Consider the following 19,712-nt stretch of genomic DNA (forward strand, 5'->3'; position numbering starts at 1 on the left):
GGGAGCCGCCAGCCCCTACAACCCGCGGACGTTCCGGGCCAGTGCCGCAGCTCCCTGCGGCGGTGCCGCTCCGGGCAATCACGGCTGCTCCCGCCGCCCCGCGGGGCCGGGACACGCACCCACGAGTGAGGGACGGGGGACGCCAGCAGGAACCACCGCTGCCGGCAATGCGAACCGCACAGCTGCATCTCACTGTCCCAAGCTACTTTACAGGCGCCGCCGGGCGGTCCGCCCGCTGCCCGTATCCCCCGGGGGAGCGGCACAAGGCAGCCCTGCATTTCCCAAGGAGCGGCACAAGGCGGACCCGGCATCCCCCGGGGAGCAGCACAAGGCAGCCCAGTATTTCCCAGGGAGCGGCATGAGGCGGACCCGGCATCCCCCAGGGAGCGGCACGAGGCAGCCCCTGGACCGGCAGGAAGCATTCTTCAAGCCGCCCGCCCGCGATGGAGCGCGGGCAGCGCGCCCCTGCGGGCCGGCGGGCCCGGTGGCGGGGACGGGGCACCCGAGCGGGGCAACCCGCCAACCCCGGCACCCCTCACCCGCCCCAGGCCTCTCCACCGCGGGCCCCTGCCCCTGCCCACCGCCGCCCGCTTTCCCCCGCCGCAGCTTCCCCTCCCGCTCCCCAGGCGAGCCCCGCAGGCCCCCGCGCTGCCGCGCGCTCCCCTCACCGCAGCCGCCGCTCCCCCGGGCCAGGGCGGCGGGCCTCGCCCCCGGCCCGGAGGCTCTCCGTATATCCCCCGGCCCCGCCGCCCCGCCTTCCTCCCCGCCCCGACACGGCGGCGGCGCCTCCTCCCGCCCGCCCGGTAACGGGTCTGTCCCGGCCGCCGGCGCCGCATTCTCTGAGGGAGGGAAATCCCCGCACCGCGCGCGCTCCTTTGGGGACATCCTAGTTGCTGAGGAGGGGCTGGATAATGAGAAGGAAAAAAAACCAAACAAAACACATACAAACCCAACACCAAAAACAAACAACCAACACAAACCCCCAAAAAAAACCCAAAAAGCTTCCTCTCTCCCCCCCCCCCCCCCGAAAAAAGCCCCAAACTAAGTCCCCATAATTTTTGGGCCACAGTGAGTGAAGCCAAAGACAGCAGGCTGTGGAGAGGCTGGCATGCAGATGGCATTATCAGGCCCCCCCAGCCGCACCCCCGGTCAAGAGAGAAGGCTCTGACAGGAACCATCGCAGCTCAAACGCTGCAGAGCCCGGAGGCAAGTGGAGCAGGGAGCTGGAGAGGCGGCGTCTTGGCCAGCGAGGAGGTTGTGAAGAGGGAGAGCTGGCCCACGGACCAGCTGCAGGGGCCGAGCTGGGCACAGGCACAGCACAGCAGAATCGGGCAAACCCAGCTGCATTGAAGGCAGGACTCCAAGACGTGTGAGGAGATGCACGCAGCCAGCGTTGAGTTTAGCACCCTGCACCAGAGCTGGGTAGCACTTTCAGTTTGCTAACAGGACATCTGCAATGGCTTTGCCATCACTTGTAAACACCGCACAAGTCTGGGAATGCCTCTTTCCAAAACAGTCAGCTGCTAGCAGTTGTTTGCACTACAGGGTAAGGGCTCAATCTTATTATTACTAAGGAATATGGGGCTCACTTAAAACCTGGAAGAGAGACAGAGCAGCTGAAATATTCCTGTGAAAAAATACTTTAGCCATTATAAATATAACTCTTGTCTTCTGCCCCCACCCCCATCAACCACAGCTATTTTGAGTAAGTTATCTTCTGTTTTTCTCTTCCTTTCTGCATCTTGCAATGGTGGTTACATGGTAGAGAGAGAAAGCAAAATCTCCACAGGCACAAGCTTTTATTAGTACTATACACTGTGGGTCAGGAATTGAAAGTCATCTGGCTGTGTAAGCAAAACAGTTTAAGACAGTATTTTGAAAAATACTTGGTATTGATTTTTTCCCCCCTCTCAATAGAGATATTTTGGCTACTGCTGAGCAGAGCTTACATAGAGCCAAGGGCTTTTTTGCTTCTCACACCACCCCACCAGCAAGTGGGCTGGGAGCGCACAAGAAGTTGGGAGGGTACTCAGTTCCTAGCACATATAAGGATTTCAGCCCATAAAATTAAAATTAACTATTTCCTTTTGGAAAAAAAAGAAAAAAAAGGGTCCATCCATGAGATATCTCTTTATTTTCCAAATCTAATAAAAGATTTTAATTTCTGATCTTATTACAAATGTGAATCAAAAACAGGAACAAGAGGGACCTTCAACCTGAGCTCCTGTAGTGTTATGGTTACTATCCCTACAATACACAGCATTTAAACTTAGTAGTACAGCTTTAAGGTCTTTACTCCAGGAGAAAACAGTATCGTTCTTCTCTTTTCAGACCTGAAGTTACTTTAGCTATGCCTCTTTCTGTCTTTTAAATAGAATCCTAGGATGGTTTGAGTTGAAAGAGACCTTAAAGATCACCTAGTTCCAACACTCCTGCCCATGGCAGAACACTAGACCAGGTTGCTCAAAGCCCCATCCAGCCTGGCCTTGAACACTTCCAGGGACGGGGCATCCACAACTTCTCTGGGCAACCTGTGCCACCACCTCACCACCCTCACAGTAAATACCTTCACCGAAGAGCAAGAAGAGTCTCACTTAAAAAAATCTCAGCTATTTTTCTTGGTGTAATGAAGTAGGAACACACAGTAAAGAGTTTAAAAATGCCCACTAACATCCACATGTGAAATGAGTTAAAAAAAACAAAGTTATCTTTGTTGGTTTGGGGGTTTTTCATTGTTTATTGTTTTTTGGTTTTTTGTTTTTTACTTTTGGGAGTATTGTGTTGCAGTAAAACATGACTTTCATATATGTCTGAGCTCCTCAACTGTTTGTTAAAACTTTAAAGATGTTTAATTAATCTTCATTTGCTTAAGAACAGAGCAGGTATCTGATGAAACCAAAGGAGTAGGAGGGGGAACAACACTCTTTGCAACTGTGTTTCTCTTGATAAGCCCTTAGTCCTAATTCTCTTTCTAGAAAACTATACAGAACACTGCCACATCTTTTCATTTAAACACAGCAGGGAATTAAGAACACAAAAGAGAGGGCCAGCAGTAGAAACAAAGGACTGCAAATCACGAAGAACAATTTCAGTGAGGTTGGTGAACACATTTCAAGTACCCTACTACACTCTTACGTCCTCAGCAGTCAAAGTGGCCATGGAATGAAACAGTGGCCGTGGAATGCCTCGGCTGTACCAAGTAAAGAATGCTAATGCTTACCTTGTTATCAAATGCTTTCTGTTACTAAACTTCCCATCTCATCTCTAAAAGAGCCCTCCAATCATAAAGACGTGACCACTAGCCATAAGAGTCAAGATCAAGTACACGTACACCTTAACATTTTCAATAAATGTACAAATCATTTATTTAAAATTCAAAACTCAGAGATACAAACAAAATACTTAAGAAACAATAAATCCAGAAATGTAAACACTTATAGAAAATATAGGAACGGTACCAATTTAACCACCCGCCACTCTTCACACAAAACAGCAAGAAGTAGAAAGACAAATCAATGCCCAATTGTTCTTTTTTTCTCAAATTTTAGTTTAGAGGTAGAATACTACTGTCAAAGACTCAACAAAATTTAGTTCAGTAGAATTATGCTACAAGTGAATTTGGCCCATATATTTATAAATGTAATGAAGCCAAAAAAGAAGATTCTTACTGAGAGCTCTTATACAGTAAAATTTGGTGTGGCACTTTCCAAGAGATAAAGCACCTTTCCTGATAAATACTATTCTATGTTTTTGCAAGAAAAGGATCATGTGCTTTTCCCATTACTGACATAAAGAAAACAATTAAAAACAGACAGAAAGTCCCAGCTTTTCAGTAGACATATAGAAAGCAAGTGTTTCTCAGTAACTTAGTCCTAGAAAAATCAATCTGGGGGGGAAAAGTGTAACTATGAAAAAAAGATACTTTGAAAGACTTCATGAATACTTGATGCATACTTATTCAGGTGGCACAGTCCTCAAGGGGGGGAAAAGTTAATACAACAGGGGGGAAAAAAAGTGTCTTTTCCACTATCAGAGGAACTGACCAGTTTTTACATTTTATTGTCATTCAGTCAGTCTCCACTCGATGCTACGATTCTGTCCTCACGGGAAAAAGCGAATCTGTGTGAGACACAATAGAACATCAAGTCCAGTAAAAATTACCCAGGTAGTCTCAAAGGAATGCATATTCCATTTTTGTTCATCAAATGACCTGCTACAAGTAGAAATTAAGATTGGAATTCTTCAGACAATATATACAAATTCATAAAAAACAAGAACAATTTGCAAGCTCAAATACAAACATTATTCAGAAAAAAACAACTTTTTTTTATATACAGACTGGCTGCTAAGTGCATTATTTAAACTGCTGCATGCAAATAGTAGAATCTATGGTTGTTTAAGAAACTTAACTATCAACAATTGTTAGGCTTCTGCAGTTTAGTTTTACAAGGACTTTCTCAAGTATTTGCTGAAGGATATTTGTGGTTTAGAAGCAGCAAAATAAAATTTGCAGTCTTAATGCCTTCTTGCTTTATGGTATAAAACCACTTGTCCCTACCTTCAGAGAAACAGACAAAAGACTAATTTCTGCCACAGACTAGCTGAAAATAGGCTTGCATGGGCCAGCTATCTCATTTGGGGCAAAACTACCTGTGTGGTGCAGTTTAAGTAGTCTGAGCTATATTTAGCTGATTTTTCTGAAGCAAATAAAAGAAGCATTTAAACTGTACTCATGGCAGAGCTGACAACATTGCCTGGCAAATAACCATTAGTTACCTCTCCCATTACAACTGGAGTATCAGCCCAGCACAAAACACAAGGGACAAACTTTTATTGTACAAAGTACATTCTTCTGTTGAACATGAAGCCTTTTCAAAGGAAAATGTTGAAAGAATACAATACTAACACAGGAAGTTTTCAGACATAGGTTTTCATATTTTAGGCCTTCCAATTCCTTTATGAAATTTCCATCATCTCCAAAGGGAGCTGTGCATCCCTATCCAGATAAAAGAATATTACATACCTAGATTAAGAAAACGTATCTAGACAAAGGTGAGTAAATGTTAAGCCATTTTAACTATGATATTTCCAAATCATGATTCTTTGAGAGTTCAAAACAGGACTGAAAGAAGCCATTTTTAAGTATACATCCAGCTTTATTCCTTATTTTTCCACTGTATCCCTCCCTCATTACATCTTTTCCTGTATGCATTTGAATGGTCAGGATGAAAATATTTTCTGTATATACAAACTAATAACATTTTACCCTATAAAAACTAATCCAAAACTTCACCATTCTTTGATTTCTCTATATTTAGGCAACTCCTCTTCTACACATGCAAGATACTTTTCAAAACATCAGAAAAAAAAGGTTTTGTATTTCACAGTTTCCCTCAAAAAGATAAAGCTGATCATATGTTGGTACATGCTTCGCTGTACCTTCATAAAACCACCTTTGGATATACAGGTTACAAGTTAATAAGGACAACAGCTGACCCAGGCATTAGTTGAAATGCCTTTGTGTTTGTGTTTGCATTCTCAAGTCCTAGTAACAAAGGAAATGTCAATAAACATCTAGGGCTTCCATGAAAAATTAACTTTAACCAAGTTTTCCCCCTTTGACACCTCCAAAATTCAAGTTGTTTCTCCTCTTTTTGACTCTGCAGCAAAAGTGACAATACAAAATAGCAAAATATCTGTGCTCCCTCAGTGTCTTCAGTAAGTGAAACATTTTTATCCAGCGAGTAATCTAGTTTCTCCCAGGTCCTGTGAAGGCAAATAAAGCATTCTGCCATGGAAGAGGTTACACCTAACCACTGCCTCTTGAGTGTAAGGTCCAACAACTGTTTCACAGACTGGAATAACTTATCTCTCAAAACCCAAAGAACATCCCTTTAAAGGCTTACATGAAATTTCTTTTTATGTAACATGTTGACAGTCAAAGAGCCAAGTCCTATGAACTGCAGATCCCCAAGCATGACAGATTCAAAGGCAAGTTCAGAACTTGCAGGTGGCAAGGGTATGATCATGTGGACTACACACTTCTTTGCACAACTATTAGATGTTGTGATACATTAATGTACCTGTACCACTTTCAATACCCGAGCACAATTGTGCTCTAATTATGAATATGGTTATGCTACAAATGTGCTGTAACTAGATTCAGCGAGAGAGACAGCCCATTAAGAACCTACCACCTCAGCTGTTTGGGGTTTTTTCTTAAATGTTACCATGTATGGAAGGCACAGTCAAATGTCAGCCTGACTGCAGTGATAGCTCTTTTGAGAAGTTAGTGTCCTAGAACTTTTTCTGGGATAGGGAAAAAGAGATGATGGCTATTCTGTACACAGAGGCAAGCTTTAGTCTTCCAAGGTGAACTTCACCACAGGGCAGATGGCTGGTACAAGTCCAATACACCATTTATGTTCTACATAAAGGTTATTTTAAGGTCTCAAGCAGATACTGGCCTCATACTAAACTCCTGAGTAGTGGTAAATTTCAGCTCAGAACCTGAAGTAGACAAGCAACCAAAGCTTTACAAAAACTAAATTATTTTACCTGGTAGTGTGGCCATAAGAGTCACTTTAAAACAGCACTAGTTGATTTTAATGACACCATAGCACCAGAAGTTAACCTGTGGATTCAGAGAATTACAATAAGCATGTGTCTTTATAGCTGAGAAGTAAACATTAGCAAACTACTGAAACACTGACCTTCCAGTAAACACTGAGAACTGCAGCATTAGCAAACTGAACTGACCCCTGTAACTCACAATATCAATTTTTATTTCACTAGTGTCCATCACAAACAATATGGCAAAAACAGATTTCCCTTGCCACTTTTGCTGTATACCAAGATACCTGATCCTTTTCCATCAAAAAGCCCAACACAGCAATAGCTAGGCAAGATACAAGCCCTGTTGTTTGCCCAGTGTTTAAGTGGAAAGCACAGCCTAGGTATCTCAGCATATTTGCTAACAGAGAATAAATACAACTTTTTAGCCATGCCTAGTTAAAGTGTCAAATACTGGACATACAGGGGGAAAGAAACAAGCAAAAACCCAACAGAAATATGAAAAAATAATTTTAAGTCATGGCATTTGCTTTTAATATTTATACCTGTAGATAGGAGTAGTTGTGATCCATCAAATGCACTGTCTTGAAAGGCATGCAGATCCAAATCCCACAGTGACATCAGCATCTTTGTGGAGCAAAACATGCCATCAAGTCTGCTGCTGTAACCCAGCAGTAAAGCCTTGGCAATGATGTTCCCAAATTATATGCCCTTTTGAAATTCTTATTTAGTCCTGGCTGTTGCTGGTTCCACTTTGAGTCTTACCTGAGAAAGCAGGGAAATTCAACCCCAGGGCAAGCAAAGGCCAAAGCTTATTTGAAGCTCCCTAAGGTCTCTCCTGTAAGTCCCTGTTTCAGTGCATATGTAAATGACCTAATTCCTAGCCAGCAGCTTCAAGTTATTTCCAAAAAGGTCACTGACTTGGACACTGGTTTTCTGGAATGCATCTTTTATACACTGACCAAACTTTTGTTAAAGTCAAAAGGTCTGAAAAGTAACTTCTTTCACCTTTCTCATCAGACTGTATCCTGCCTATGACAGGATGCACTGCCTGTATCAATTCCATTTCTTCCCATATTGTTTCCTTCTCTTTGCAAAAGAAGAACTTAATCCTTCTTTGTAGAAAAAAAAAAAATCCAATACTTACTGACACATTCACTCAAGTGAATTTACAGCAAACACTACCACTGCCACTCACAACCTTAATCTTCAGATTAATTTAATGGAAGCCAGTTATTAGGATAGCAGTTTTATGTTGGAAAATAAAGTGCATAATGATTGTCACTGAGAACTTTGCTGATTTCAGGGTACTATAGTTAGTGTCAGTCCTCAGCAACATAAATAAAATACTAAGTACAACATAAACTGGTAACGTGTCAAAATCTAAAACAGCACACATGAAAAATAAGTTTTGTATAAAAGAGAAAAAGAAAGGAAAGTGAAATGGAATCCCTAATCCTTTGTGGAACTGAACCTATTATACAGCTATTCCAACATGCAGCATCTGAAATGAAGAATCACAGTCCGTTTGCTTCCCTTCTACCATTTCTGAATCCAGTTTGTAGCTTTCTGGTGTCTGACTGATTTCACCTTGGATAGGGGAAGATGTATCTTGAGGGAGATCTAGAGAGACAGTGTCCAATGAAGAATCTTGGCTTTCTGCTGAAACAGCGATTTGTGGACAGCTGCCCTCCATTTCCTCATTGCAATCTGTCACTTCATCAGCCTCTTCCAGCTGCTGAACAGATTTCAAATACTGTTGTATTAGTCCGTTGTCCTGCTCATTACTAGAGCTCTCTTTACTTTGCCCACATTCCCCATGGCCATCCTCTACATCTGAGGAGTATGCTGAAACAGAAGCACCACACTGTTTGACAGTTTCCACTGAAAGAGAGCTCTCTGTTCCTTCAGCTAAGCTCTTTTCAGAGCTACACAGATCACTGGCGTGAGTCTGATCAGCTGCAGAAGAATGAAAACCAGAATCTGGGAATTGCAACAAAGACTTTTCCTGAAGATCATCACTAGCTGAAACTAACACAGCAGAATTAACATTTGGTGGGGCTTCTTGCTCAAGTGTGGATGACTGAATAGGTGGTTTGGATGAGCATAAAATACTGGCTGAAGGGGTCCCAGTAGCACCTAAATTTTGCATCACCGAAAGCTGCCATTGTTGAAGGGATTTAACCTGTAAAACAGAGATAAATTCATTATGAAGTGCGACTAAAAGTATTTTGACTTCTAGAGTATTTCTTGCATTCGGCAACCAAGCACTAGTATAAAACCTAAGATAAGAGACATACAAAAGGCTTGATATACCTTTAGGGAAATTTTGTTCTTCCCACTGATAAATCATGGCTTTTAAACCTAGAAGCCCTGACAGAGTACACAAGCTCTCAGTCCAAGTACCTGAAGAAAAAGGAATCTGTTCTTAAAAACAGAAAGGATGGGGAACCATTATGCAATAATCGATGCTTAAGAAAAGAGTCTTATTTTTGGATGAATAGCTTATTAAAAGATGTATTAATAACTTTCCTACTTCAGAAATGAGTTGCTCACAAGCAACACAGCTTGACATTTCATTTGCCCTGGGTATTTAGCAGTCACATCATTCTTCACGGTTCTGCTACATTTATTTAGCTTCCCTTGCATTTTGTCTTCCTTCTCACACCAGGCCACAATTTAGCCTTTAGTAACAAAACCAATGTTCTTGCACTAATCCTTCTGAAAGTTATTTTCCCCCAGAATAAGAATATAGCAAACAACACGTCAATTCGATTCTATGAAGCCACTCAAGTCATCAGTGGAAAAAGTAAACCATATTGACTATCTCTTCAGGAGCTACAGTATGAAATAATGCCTTTCAAATTCATATATAAGCAGGAAAACAACAGGACTAAAACTATTTACCTGGTTCCAAAGAAATCTGACAGCTTCCTCCTGTACAAGCCTTTGCATCTTGTCTTCCTCTCTTTCTTTTCTTAGTCTGCAAGAACACACAGCCAAAATTTATGCATCTTCAATAAGCAACATTTGGGTAACAGAGCAACAAGAATACATAAGGATGTCTACTTATATAACAGCACTCTTGAAAAATAAAACAGAGCCTAACATTAAGAAATTACTGCAGTCTGGCTTGCCATCAATACCCAGCTGCTGACTTCAAGTTTCTTTTTCAGTTACATTTAGATTCTGCTTCCTTTTACTGCAGCACATTTGTTGGCTTGGCAATAATTTAAGTGTCTTTTTGGAAACTGAACCTGAGCTCTTATTTTTTCCTGCACAACTATCACTGTCCCCCTCTACAATAACACTTCATTTCAAATTCTGCTCTCCCCAGCTGATATCTGGACGCAGTACAATGTGTAAGCATTGGGAGTTTCTAGAGGTTCACTGAGCACTCGACTTGATTCACAGAACTTACATCACTTGTGATAGTAAAGAAAAAGTGCCTGTCAGACTGACAGTCCCAGGCTGATAAGTAAATCCAGAATTTCTATCTTACAAATTGAGGAACTTTGATAATGATCTTGTCCAAACATGGACTCACAGGATCAAAAAATAAAGACAGAACAAAACAGTCACATTTTATAATTGTATCATACAAGGCAGAGGAAATTCTTCTTTTCACCAGCAACAGAGGAACAACTCAATATGGACACTTCATTTATAGACTCTGTAATTGCTAGAAGACAAGTAAAAAAAAAAGTCCAACTCAACAATTTCTATTTCGGGTTATCCACAGAAATATGAAAGTCCTGCTAATAGAGGAATAGAAAAATGTGTTCTAACCCAACCCACTCATAGAAGGCACCTTGAGAATATGTGCATAACTGTGCTTACCTTACAGGAAGTGACCCTGTAAATGCAATCACCGTTTTATGTTTCTGATGAGAGGTTCTACTGTGAGTAGTTATATCAAGATCCATTTACACCTGTTATGAAATACCCTGGAGTGATGGTTATATTCATACAGATTTGAAAATACATAGCATGACCTCAACTTACTTTTCTATTTCATGAGTTAAGCAAATTATGTGCTCCTGCATTCTGTGTAGTCGAATTTCATTTCGCACTTCCTTGGCTCGAGGATGGTAGTTCCTCGTGTAAAATCCTCTCCAGCAAGCTTGAAGCTTGGTAGCTGCTTTGGTCATCCTTTGCAGTTCAGCTGCACCTTGGTTAACAACAGCTAATGAATCAGAAGTTTCTCCTGTCATCTGGTCAGGGCAGAGAGTTTTTACTCCTGATTTAGCACCTAACGAGGTGCTGGGGTGACTATGAAGAACATGATCTCCAGAGGACACTGAGCAGCTGCTGGTGTTAGCAGCCAGTCCAGCTGCTCCTCGGTCAGGAGAAGGCAACACCACCATCTCTTTGACATTTTCTTGCATTTCCACACTTCCTACTGCCCTGTTTGTGTGCTCTCTTGTAACACATGAAGCTTCTTGCTTGTTAGTTGTTTCTCTACTATTAACATCTCTCACACATTCAATCACTGTGTCATCATCATCTTCTAGGCCCAAACTGATTCCATGTAGCTTCAGGTCCAAAGCAGGAGATGCTGGAGACAATCCTGAAGTAACTGGCATGAAAGTAGACTCTGAGGACAAAAGGCTGCTGTTTAGTTTGTCTTCATCTGTCTGTACATCTTCAAGGTATAGATCCTTGTGAAAGCTTCTTTCAAGAGGACAAGTGTTCTTTGCTGCATAGGAATGATCATTGTTTGCACTTGGTCCAACCCAAGAATTCTTCTGGATGACAGGTTCTAGATAGGCAGAAAGCCATATTCAAGTGTTACAGCATTTCAATAACATCTTCATTCAATTCACAGGGATTCACAATCTGGTTTTGATAGTTAGCACCCAGGTGTGTAGGATGATCCAAAATACTAGTAAAGGTGAGCATTATTTCTATTTAAGGAAAATAACCCCTTAACAAAGTAACATCCACAAACTTGGCAAATACTGGATACAGTAAGTTGCACAAACTGCATCCCCTTGGAGAAGTCAACTTTTATAAAATGGAACAGTCAAAGTGATAACTTTGTGTGCATTGGACTGTGTTTTTCACCTAACAAACCTACCAGCATTTCAAGACACGAATAAGCATGGAACAGATTTTTAGACAACAAAGTATAACTTCAGTTGAAAAAGTCTCCAAAAAATCAATAGAATAAAATAATAACATGGTCTTGTTGTGAAATTCTCTCTGCAAAGTTATCCATGTTGAAAAGAAAAATATCTATTTCCACAGGTTAGATCACAGGTGTAGATTAGCTTCTTACCACTTTCAAGAACCATCTGTGGTGGCTGGGCTGGACTGCTCTGTTCATGAGCAACTGGCACTGTTTTGCTGGGAGCAGAGGTAGGTGGTCCCTCATTTTGGTTTTGATGCATCAACTGCCTCTGGTGGAGTCTAAGCACAAAGTTCCAACAAATTTTGTATTTAAACTTTTTCAGTACAGAAAACATCTAAGAAAATATCAATTACTTCAAAGGAAACAAAAGATCAAAACATTCTAAACAAGAGGCTAGTTATGCAGATCCTTATTCCTACAAGACATTAACAGGGCTACTCACAAAGTAGTGGATGTTACAGTCTGTTCCTCCTCCCCTTCCTCCTGCCCCTTTTTTTTCATTACATGTATCAAAAAAAAAAAGGGAAAAAGAAGAGGAAAAAACCTAACACTCAATTCTGACTATAGACTAAAAACCATTAAGTACTTCTACACACAAGGAAGGCATGCAGATATTTTAATGAAAGTGACTGAATCAAGGAATAGATGTTCCCTTTACTAAAGGGACAAAATGCTAGTACAAATGAACAAATATTGCCACAAACTTAAAATCATCCTTTATAAACCCAGAGAAAATACAGGTTGTTTCAGCCCAGCTAAATTAGAAGACCATGAGGTAGAGATCAAAGTCAAACTGCCCTATAAATCAGATGTGTGTGCATATATACACAGGTGGGAATTTCGGGGGACTGCTTTTTCTGCTGAGGTTTTTTCGGTTTGCTTGTTGAGGTTTTTTTAGATTTTTAGAGTTATATTTAGCAAGCCAACTTCCTGAGTTTTCCCCAGAAACATCATGTGAATGTCAGAGCACTTAGCTGGAGATTACGAGGTGAATATGCTTTTATTGCACCTTCTCCTCCAAAATGGCCACATTTCTATAATTTCTGCCTGGAGGCCAATCTGCACTGACAGTTACCCCTTCCAGATGCTCCCAAGTTTCTGTTCCTTTTGATGAGACACCACCCTCCTGCTTACTACAGGACTATTGTTGCTCAACTTTCTAATCACTACATCTAACATACAATAAGACCTAGAATTATGTTCTCAATTACACTCTCTAGGAAAGAAACAGTAAGTTCTCACCTTTGCTTACTCAGTATTTTTTCCAGTTTGGCATCCTCTTCAGTCTGGAGTCCATATGCAGATATGAGAGGACAAACAGTAGCCAAATACTGGACGAGCTGAACATGCTGCCCAGGTCGATATGATCTTCCTTTACCTTGACTGTAGAGCCATTCTGCTTTCAAACTGTTAAAAAGGGGGAAAACAGTCACCATTAAGGAATGGCATAAAACCACTAAGTCTCCCTTCCTCTAGGGGGTACCCAAGAGCTAATCTACAAATCTAATCAAAACCTGGAACATGTGCAGTGCCCGGGGAAACTGGGAATTTCATTTCCAGAACAAGGAATAAAGTATTCCCTCACATAAGCATCCAAAAAAATAAAAAAAAAACCTGTCCAAAACTGAGCACTGAAAATACATCTGTGTCAATGAATTTATCATCAAAGCTTTCACAGAAACAGAATTCACACAAACACACAGAACAGGCACAGCGAGCAAATCTTGCCAGAAGTATTCAATAACTGAAATCTGTTTTTAAATTAAATGCACTTCAGTCTTAGAATATTTAATATAACACATATACATATAATAACAGTTAATATAGAAAACCCTATTAGTGACAAAAAAAGAAGTTTCAATTCTAACAGACAACTTTTCAGGAAAGTTATACCATATTACAGTGAAACAGAGCTAAAGGTAGTTTACCTTGGGCAAAAAAGGCAGCTTTTCATTTTAGTAACAGGAAAAGAAGGACATTAATGTCCTGGACTACATTGATGTACTGGACTAGAATGTGTTTATACTGGGTAATACTTATGCTTGGACTGTTCTGATGTGCAGAACTTTGTCATATCATAGTGATATGAATGACTACAATGATACACTAACAAGAGATTTGAGCAAAATAATGTGTAACTAATTGATACCAAAAAAAGGCCAAATGTAGAAATGCACACACAAATAAGACCCTTTATAAAAGGGGACATTTGAGTTTCCCACAAGTTACAGCTTTAATATCTGCTGATTGTCACATTCTACAAAGAGGCTGTAAGCTTGGAAAGGGTAACAGAGCATTAATAAATTGTTACCAGTTTTGTAGAAGTGCTACTGTGAGTTGAATAACAAAACAAAAGTTTGACTATATCTCTACATAAACAAACTTGTGATCTTATATAATAATTCCAGCGTAACAGATGAAAAGTTTAGCAAAAGCAACAATGTTAACCAGCCTGTATCTCATATGGCCATTAGCAACACAGACACAATTTCAGATCATTAGCACTTTTTCATTTTTTTTCATTATTTAAGAAAGCAATTTCAGCTTAGCCAAATTTTATTTATTAATTTTAGAGATTTAATACAATTATGTCACCTTTCCTTCTGAGAAATCACATATCCATCAAGAACTTTAAGGTTCAGACACCAGCTGACAATATATGGCCTGTAGTCAAAGCCAGGGACAGAAGGTGTGGCCATCACACAAGGATTGTTCATAATCGACAGCTGTTCCAACTGACGAAGAGAACTCAGGAAAGAAACCTGGAGAAAATAAGACACATTTGTTATCTGAACCCACTGAATGCTTACAGAATGTACCACATTTCCTAGATGCAGCCAGACATCTCATGCAAAACAACAGAATTACAAACACATTAAAAAGCACATTTTCTTTTTGAACACAACACCTACAAAGGACCTTCTACCAACTACTGTCATTTTCCCATTAATTCTTATGTAAGTACTAGTAGCCCTTGGAAAGTATTAGCTTCTCTTAAAATCTGGGAATGGAGCTTTATGTATGGAAAGGTTTAGTATTTCTATGATTCCAGTTTACTACAACAGGTGTTGGATTTTGACACAAAAAAAAACAAAACCAAAAAAAGGCAAGCCAAAAAGCTGAAGAAACACTATTCTGTTTTGAAGAGAAATGTATTACCAAAACAAGATTTTCCTTCCAACATGAACTCCCAACCAAGTTTTGGCTGCTACTTATATTAAAACAAACAAACAAAGCAATAAAGACAAAAGTCACAGGCAGATTATTTGTTCATCTTACACAGTGTTTGAAAAATAGGTCAGTTGCAACAAGTGCAATTCAAATCTCTGTTCTAAACACAGTAGCTGCAGAAGCTCTCTGCAGCAGTTAATCAGCTCAGCTTTCAACTTTCAATCATGACAGGCTACGAATTTAGACCTAAAGTATACTTTTGACAGCCTTGAATAACAAAAATATAAAAGAAAAAGGCAAAGTTTCTTTCCAGGCTGAATTTTAAAGGTATCACCTAGCTCATGCAGCTAATGCAAGTACAGTTATTGCACATAAACTATTAAAAGTTACTTCCATCAGCATGGGTTGTTTTAAAGAAGAGAGTCCACTCTCAGCTACAACCTCAAAAAAATTGTTCAACTACCTGCTTTTGGTCTACCTAATGGAAGGGTGATGTATCTTCTATATTTTACCTCATTTAAGTCTCTGATTTCATTTTCTGCCAAAGAAAAAACAGTCAAACTCTGAGGCAGGCAGACAGGGGCAGTGCGAAGTGAAGTTATAATATTTCCATGTAGCAACAGAGTCTATAAAATAAAAATATGGTGATGAAATGTATGTTTGATCAAAACCCCCATATTTCTTGTTCAGGCATTACCTGCAAAAAACATGCAAAAGTACTATAATTAAGGTTTTCTCGTCACAGTTACCAAAAAATGTATTTGGAAACACTTTTTAGCTACAGTGTTCATGCTAAAAGAGTTAACACTATGCTTTGTCTTGATTCATGACAGAAGTTAAGAGAACAAAGAGCTATAAACAAGAACTCACCATCATATCTTTATCAAAATCATTACAGAAAGTTATAGCAAAATCACTGCCTTGGTTCCTGCAACTTGGAAACAAGGAAAAGAATTCTTACATGCTTCCCTTTAGATATGACAGTAATTCATTAAAATGCTTTAAAAGCTAGTTTGAATTATCAATGTTTTTAAAGGCAGAAATTTCCTTATGTAAAGAATGTAATGAAAATAGAGATAAAATAACATCTACCTTCAGCGATGTAAGCTTGGAGAGATCACCTAATTGAGCTATGTTATTGTCTGATAGATCAAGATGCTGAAGAGACAGACAGGAATTGATTTGTTCAATGACCTACAAAAATAAAGAAGTCAATTACTCACAGTAACTCTCTTTTAGTCACTAAATAAAACCAGGTATCGATAACTATAAATTATTTTGAAAGCTAAAAAAACAACTGGATAAGTAACCCAAAATAAAGACCATGTTTTAACACAGTTTCATTTTAAAGCTGATACTTCTTTTTCCTATTTTCAGGACTGTTTCCTTATTCTCGTTATATTTTGATATCAAATCTTTTATTTTGTCCTAGCCAACTGTAGTCCAAAAGCTGCCTTCTTCTATTTCATTAATCAGTAGACACAAACCATTTTTGTTCCACTCAAAACCAGAAATGTATTCAGATTTCTTTGCTTCGCTTTTACAAGACTAGATTCTGGAAAACGCAAAAGAATAAATACTTTACCTTAAGGTTATTTCCTGCCAAGTTTAGCCATTCCAGGTGCACCAAATCCTTCAGCCCTTCCACATACCCAATGCTATTATGAGGCAAGTTGAGCACCCGGAGCTTAGTGAGTTTTGCTACACCCATCATTCGCACCAAACGGTTGTTGGCTACAGAGAGCTGCAGATGGACACACAATTAAAAGGAAGAGTTTTAACTACACAGACAGAATAGGCTTTTATGTTTAATAGTTAAAAATCTACTCCAAGCAGGAACTTCTTCAATCTACGTATTTAATTTCCAAATAAATAAATAACACAAACAACCCACAAGAGCCAGGAAATAAATTAGTGATCAAAGAGCGTTGTCTTCAACTCACTCTGTAAACTTAAGAGGAAATTCTCCTAGCAACACCTAAATAAAGGAGAAAGAATGAGGAATCGTGTCATATGAAAATAAGATTTTAAATCCAGAATTGCCAATTCACTGTGCAAATTGTTGCCCCATTCCTGGTGTAAAATTGTACTTACTGTCAACATGGCAGAGGACAAAATGTTTCACATGATTAACAAAAAAGTCCTGTGCTAACAGGGCTGTAGATCACAAACTGTTTAAAGAATAGATCCTGATTAGACAAACACTTCAGTAACATGACTGCTAAGCTGACTCTGGTGAAGGTTTGTTGTAGCAACAAACCCCGCCTCTCCCATCTCAATTTAGTTTGTCTATAGAAACTATTGGGCAGCTTTGAGTTTCTATGGAGGCACTTTCAGTGATAATAAAGTTATTTTTAATGTTACAAAGCACAAGTATCCAAAAGCTAAGTAGTATCAAAATTTGGATTATCAGTGACTTCTCTAAGTGTTCTTATGATGCCCCCTCCCATTAGGATTTATTTAGTTCATTTTTAGTTGCCTAGGTAATGCACAAAACAGCTTCCTCCACAATCAACTGTAGACTGAAAAAAACAAAGCTATTTTAGCCATCTTTTTTTTTTATGAAGACAATAACTGCTAGTTTACTTTGATTACATAATACACCCTTAAAGCAGAAGATGCTAACATCACAGTACCATTATTTCATAGCAATTTCAAGTCAAGTAATACTGACCTGCATCAGATTCCTGCATTTTTCCAAGTGTTCCAATTTAATTATCTGGTTTTTGTCCAGAATCAGAGTCTGAGTATCAGCATCACAGGGTAAGGTTGGACACAGTTTTTGCAATCCTTGACCTGAGCAGTTGACTACTAAGCCTTAGAATAAAAAGGAGAAAAAAGACAAAAAGGGCACCACAAAGTTTATATATGAGAACATGGACTGAAAAACCAATGCAAGATAAACCGATTTGTTTTATAATGCATGCAGATAATTTGGAAATACAGGTTAAGTTTCTTTTCCATGTAAAACTGAAGCAAATTACTTCAGTCCAAACACCTCAGAGTAACTGATCCAGTTACTCAAAGATATGCCTTTCAGACCCTGTCACAGTAAAGAACTCTGGCAGAATTCTGGGAAAGTCAGTAACAGACCCTCTGAAATGAGAAGCAGAGCAAAAAAAAAAATTTGGTAGCTAAATTTAAAGGTGTCATCCTCAAAACCTCAAATTTCAAAAGAGACTAAATTTTTAAATTCTTCAGAGATTTCAAGTTTTGAGCAGTTTGACTACTAACCACGTATGTGTAGGCATTCTATCTAAACTAAGAATCCATTCTTACAACTATACTACAGTACTGGTGGCATTGGGCAGGAACAAATTGTAAATAGGCTAGCATACCACTTAATAATGGAACACACAATTAAAATGCTCCATGTAAAAAGTGTTGCTATATAAAGTTAAAAGGCAAACATTTGCCATCTACAGGGAGCTTGAATGACTGCGTACCCATAGTGACACCCAATAATAATAATTTTCACACATTAAGCCTCTGCTGTGTATTTTATGTACAAACACCATCGTAGTGCTTGATCTTCTCTCCCTATCTGCTCAGAAAATAACACTGCCTTTTTCAGCAGGATGTCTCAAATAGTGTTCTTACCCCAACGTGCCATACATATTAATATTCTTACAGTTTACAGGCTTTTAGCGTTTAGTTATGCTACGAGTGGAGACAAACTGAAGAGCAGTAATGCAGAGCCAGCAACACCAGAAACAGTCACATTCCTGTCTTTGCACATTCAGGGAGAAGGTACTGCATGTCTCCCATTTAAGTTGTCACCCCTGCAACCCCCTGGTCACTTTAGCTAAACACAGAAACTTTGTATCTGCCCATTTATCCAAGGGTTTGTTACAAAAATTCACAACTGACCCCTGAGGACCTAGGAGAACTGCTTGGACCCACAGTACAGAATTACAGGAGTAAATCTTTTATTCATGCATCTTTTTATTCACACAGGAGGTGCCCCTTTCAAACTGAGGCACCTGCAGTGTGGCTTCACAAGTGGTTGTTACAGCTTTAAAGCACTCAGGTACAACACGATCTGACTACTTGCTACTCAACACACATCCATTTGCCAAGAAACTATTTCTATGGTGTCACCATCCACATGCTTCTCTATAGATCGAGACGTCCCTGCAGTCCGTCTTGCTATAATCACTTATGTATGATACCAGACAATGGGAGGGTTTCCCAGAGGTGTTAAAGGGGGTACCTGCCTCTTTATTGTTTGTGAGCACCCTCAAGATTCAGAGAAGCACAGGTTCCTGTTTCAAAACGGTCTGTCCTTCTCCTCCTTGCAACAAGCTGGCGTCCTCTACTTTGCTTGCTTAAGCAAGCATACAGGTATTCAGTATACAACATGAACTACATATATAGTTCCTCCATCCCTGGCAGTGTTCAAGGCAAGGCTGGATTGGGCTCTGAGTAACCTGGTGTAGTTGAAGGTGTCCCTGCCCGCGGTAGGGGGGATGGAACGAGATGATCTTCAAGGTCCCCTTCCAACCCAAAGCATTCTATGATATACAGCTTTAAGAAATCAATATGATTTCATACTATAAAGACTCATTGGTACAATACTTCGAAAACGAGATTTTCCTAATAGGCTTTCAGGAACCAGGAAAACGTTCCAGAAATCCTTTTTACTCGTTTGGCAGGAAGCAAGGAACTGCACCCTCAGAAGAGGCGCTGTCTTCCCAAGACCTCTCAGCCCTCCACTGTAGGGAAAACGGGCCTTATTTCGTTCAAGTCCTGGCCTATAAAGCTCCTACAAGGCTGCGGGATGCTCCAGCACGATGGACAGCCGCTTGTCCTGCCCCGAGCCAGGCCCGTTCCC

The 19,712-nt window shown here is 40.0% G+C and overlaps 1 protein-coding gene across 5 annotated transcripts; it reads right to left on the minus strand.

Moving 5' to 3' along the window:
- Positions 1 to 3,317: 3,317 nt before the first annotated feature.
- Positions 3,318 to 17,819, minus strand: CEP97 (centrosomal protein 97). 5 transcript variants are annotated; one of them, XR_001920916.2, is made up of 12 exons: positions 17,553 to 17,819; positions 16,464 to 16,622; positions 15,971 to 16,072; positions 15,391 to 15,504; positions 14,303 to 14,469; positions 12,950 to 13,114; positions 11,855 to 11,985; positions 10,579 to 11,335; positions 9,481 to 9,556; positions 8,164 to 8,758; positions 6,559 to 6,634; positions 3,318 to 4,996 (listed from the first exon to the last, which is right to left on the minus strand). XR_001920916.2 is itself a non-coding variant. In XM_018074724.2 (11 exons), exons 1-11 carry the CDS (start codon positions 17,556 to 17,558, stop codon positions 6,630 to 6,632), a joined length of 2,277 nt encoding a protein of 758 aa, XP_017930213.1. In that variant the 5' UTR covers positions 17,559 to 17,819; the 3' UTR covers positions 3,318 to 6,629. The 5 variants fall into 5 exon arrangements, 2 of the variants coding, with proteins under 2 accessions (XP_017930213.1, XP_017930211.1); XR_001920915.2 differs by having other exon boundaries at positions 3,318 to 6,634; positions 7,119 to 8,758; positions 17,553 to 17,818; XR_001920914.1 differs by having other exon boundaries at positions 6,559 to 8,758; positions 17,553 to 17,818.
- Positions 17,820 to 19,712: the final 1,893 nt, after the last annotated feature.

This window comes from Manacus vitellinus, unplaced genomic scaffold, assembly GCF_001715985.3.
Source record: "Manacus vitellinus isolate BGI_N305 unplaced genomic scaffold, ASM171598v3 scaffold_28_pilon, whole genome shotgun sequence".
In the NCBI taxonomy this organism is placed as follows: Eukaryota; Metazoa; Chordata; class Aves; order Passeriformes; family Pipridae; genus Manacus; species Manacus vitellinus.

Bases quoted from the DNA above. Each gene is read 5' to 3' on its own strand.
- CEP97 (XM_018074722.2), bottom strand. The intron at 15,505-15,970 runs GTAGATGTTATT...TTTATTTTATAG, and splicing joins CCAAGCTTACATCGCTGAAG to ACTCTGTTGCTACATGGAAA. The intron at 8,759-9,480 runs GTAAATAGTTTT...TCTGTTTTACAG, and splicing joins TCAGATTTCTTTGGAACCAG to GTTAAATCCCTTCAACAATG.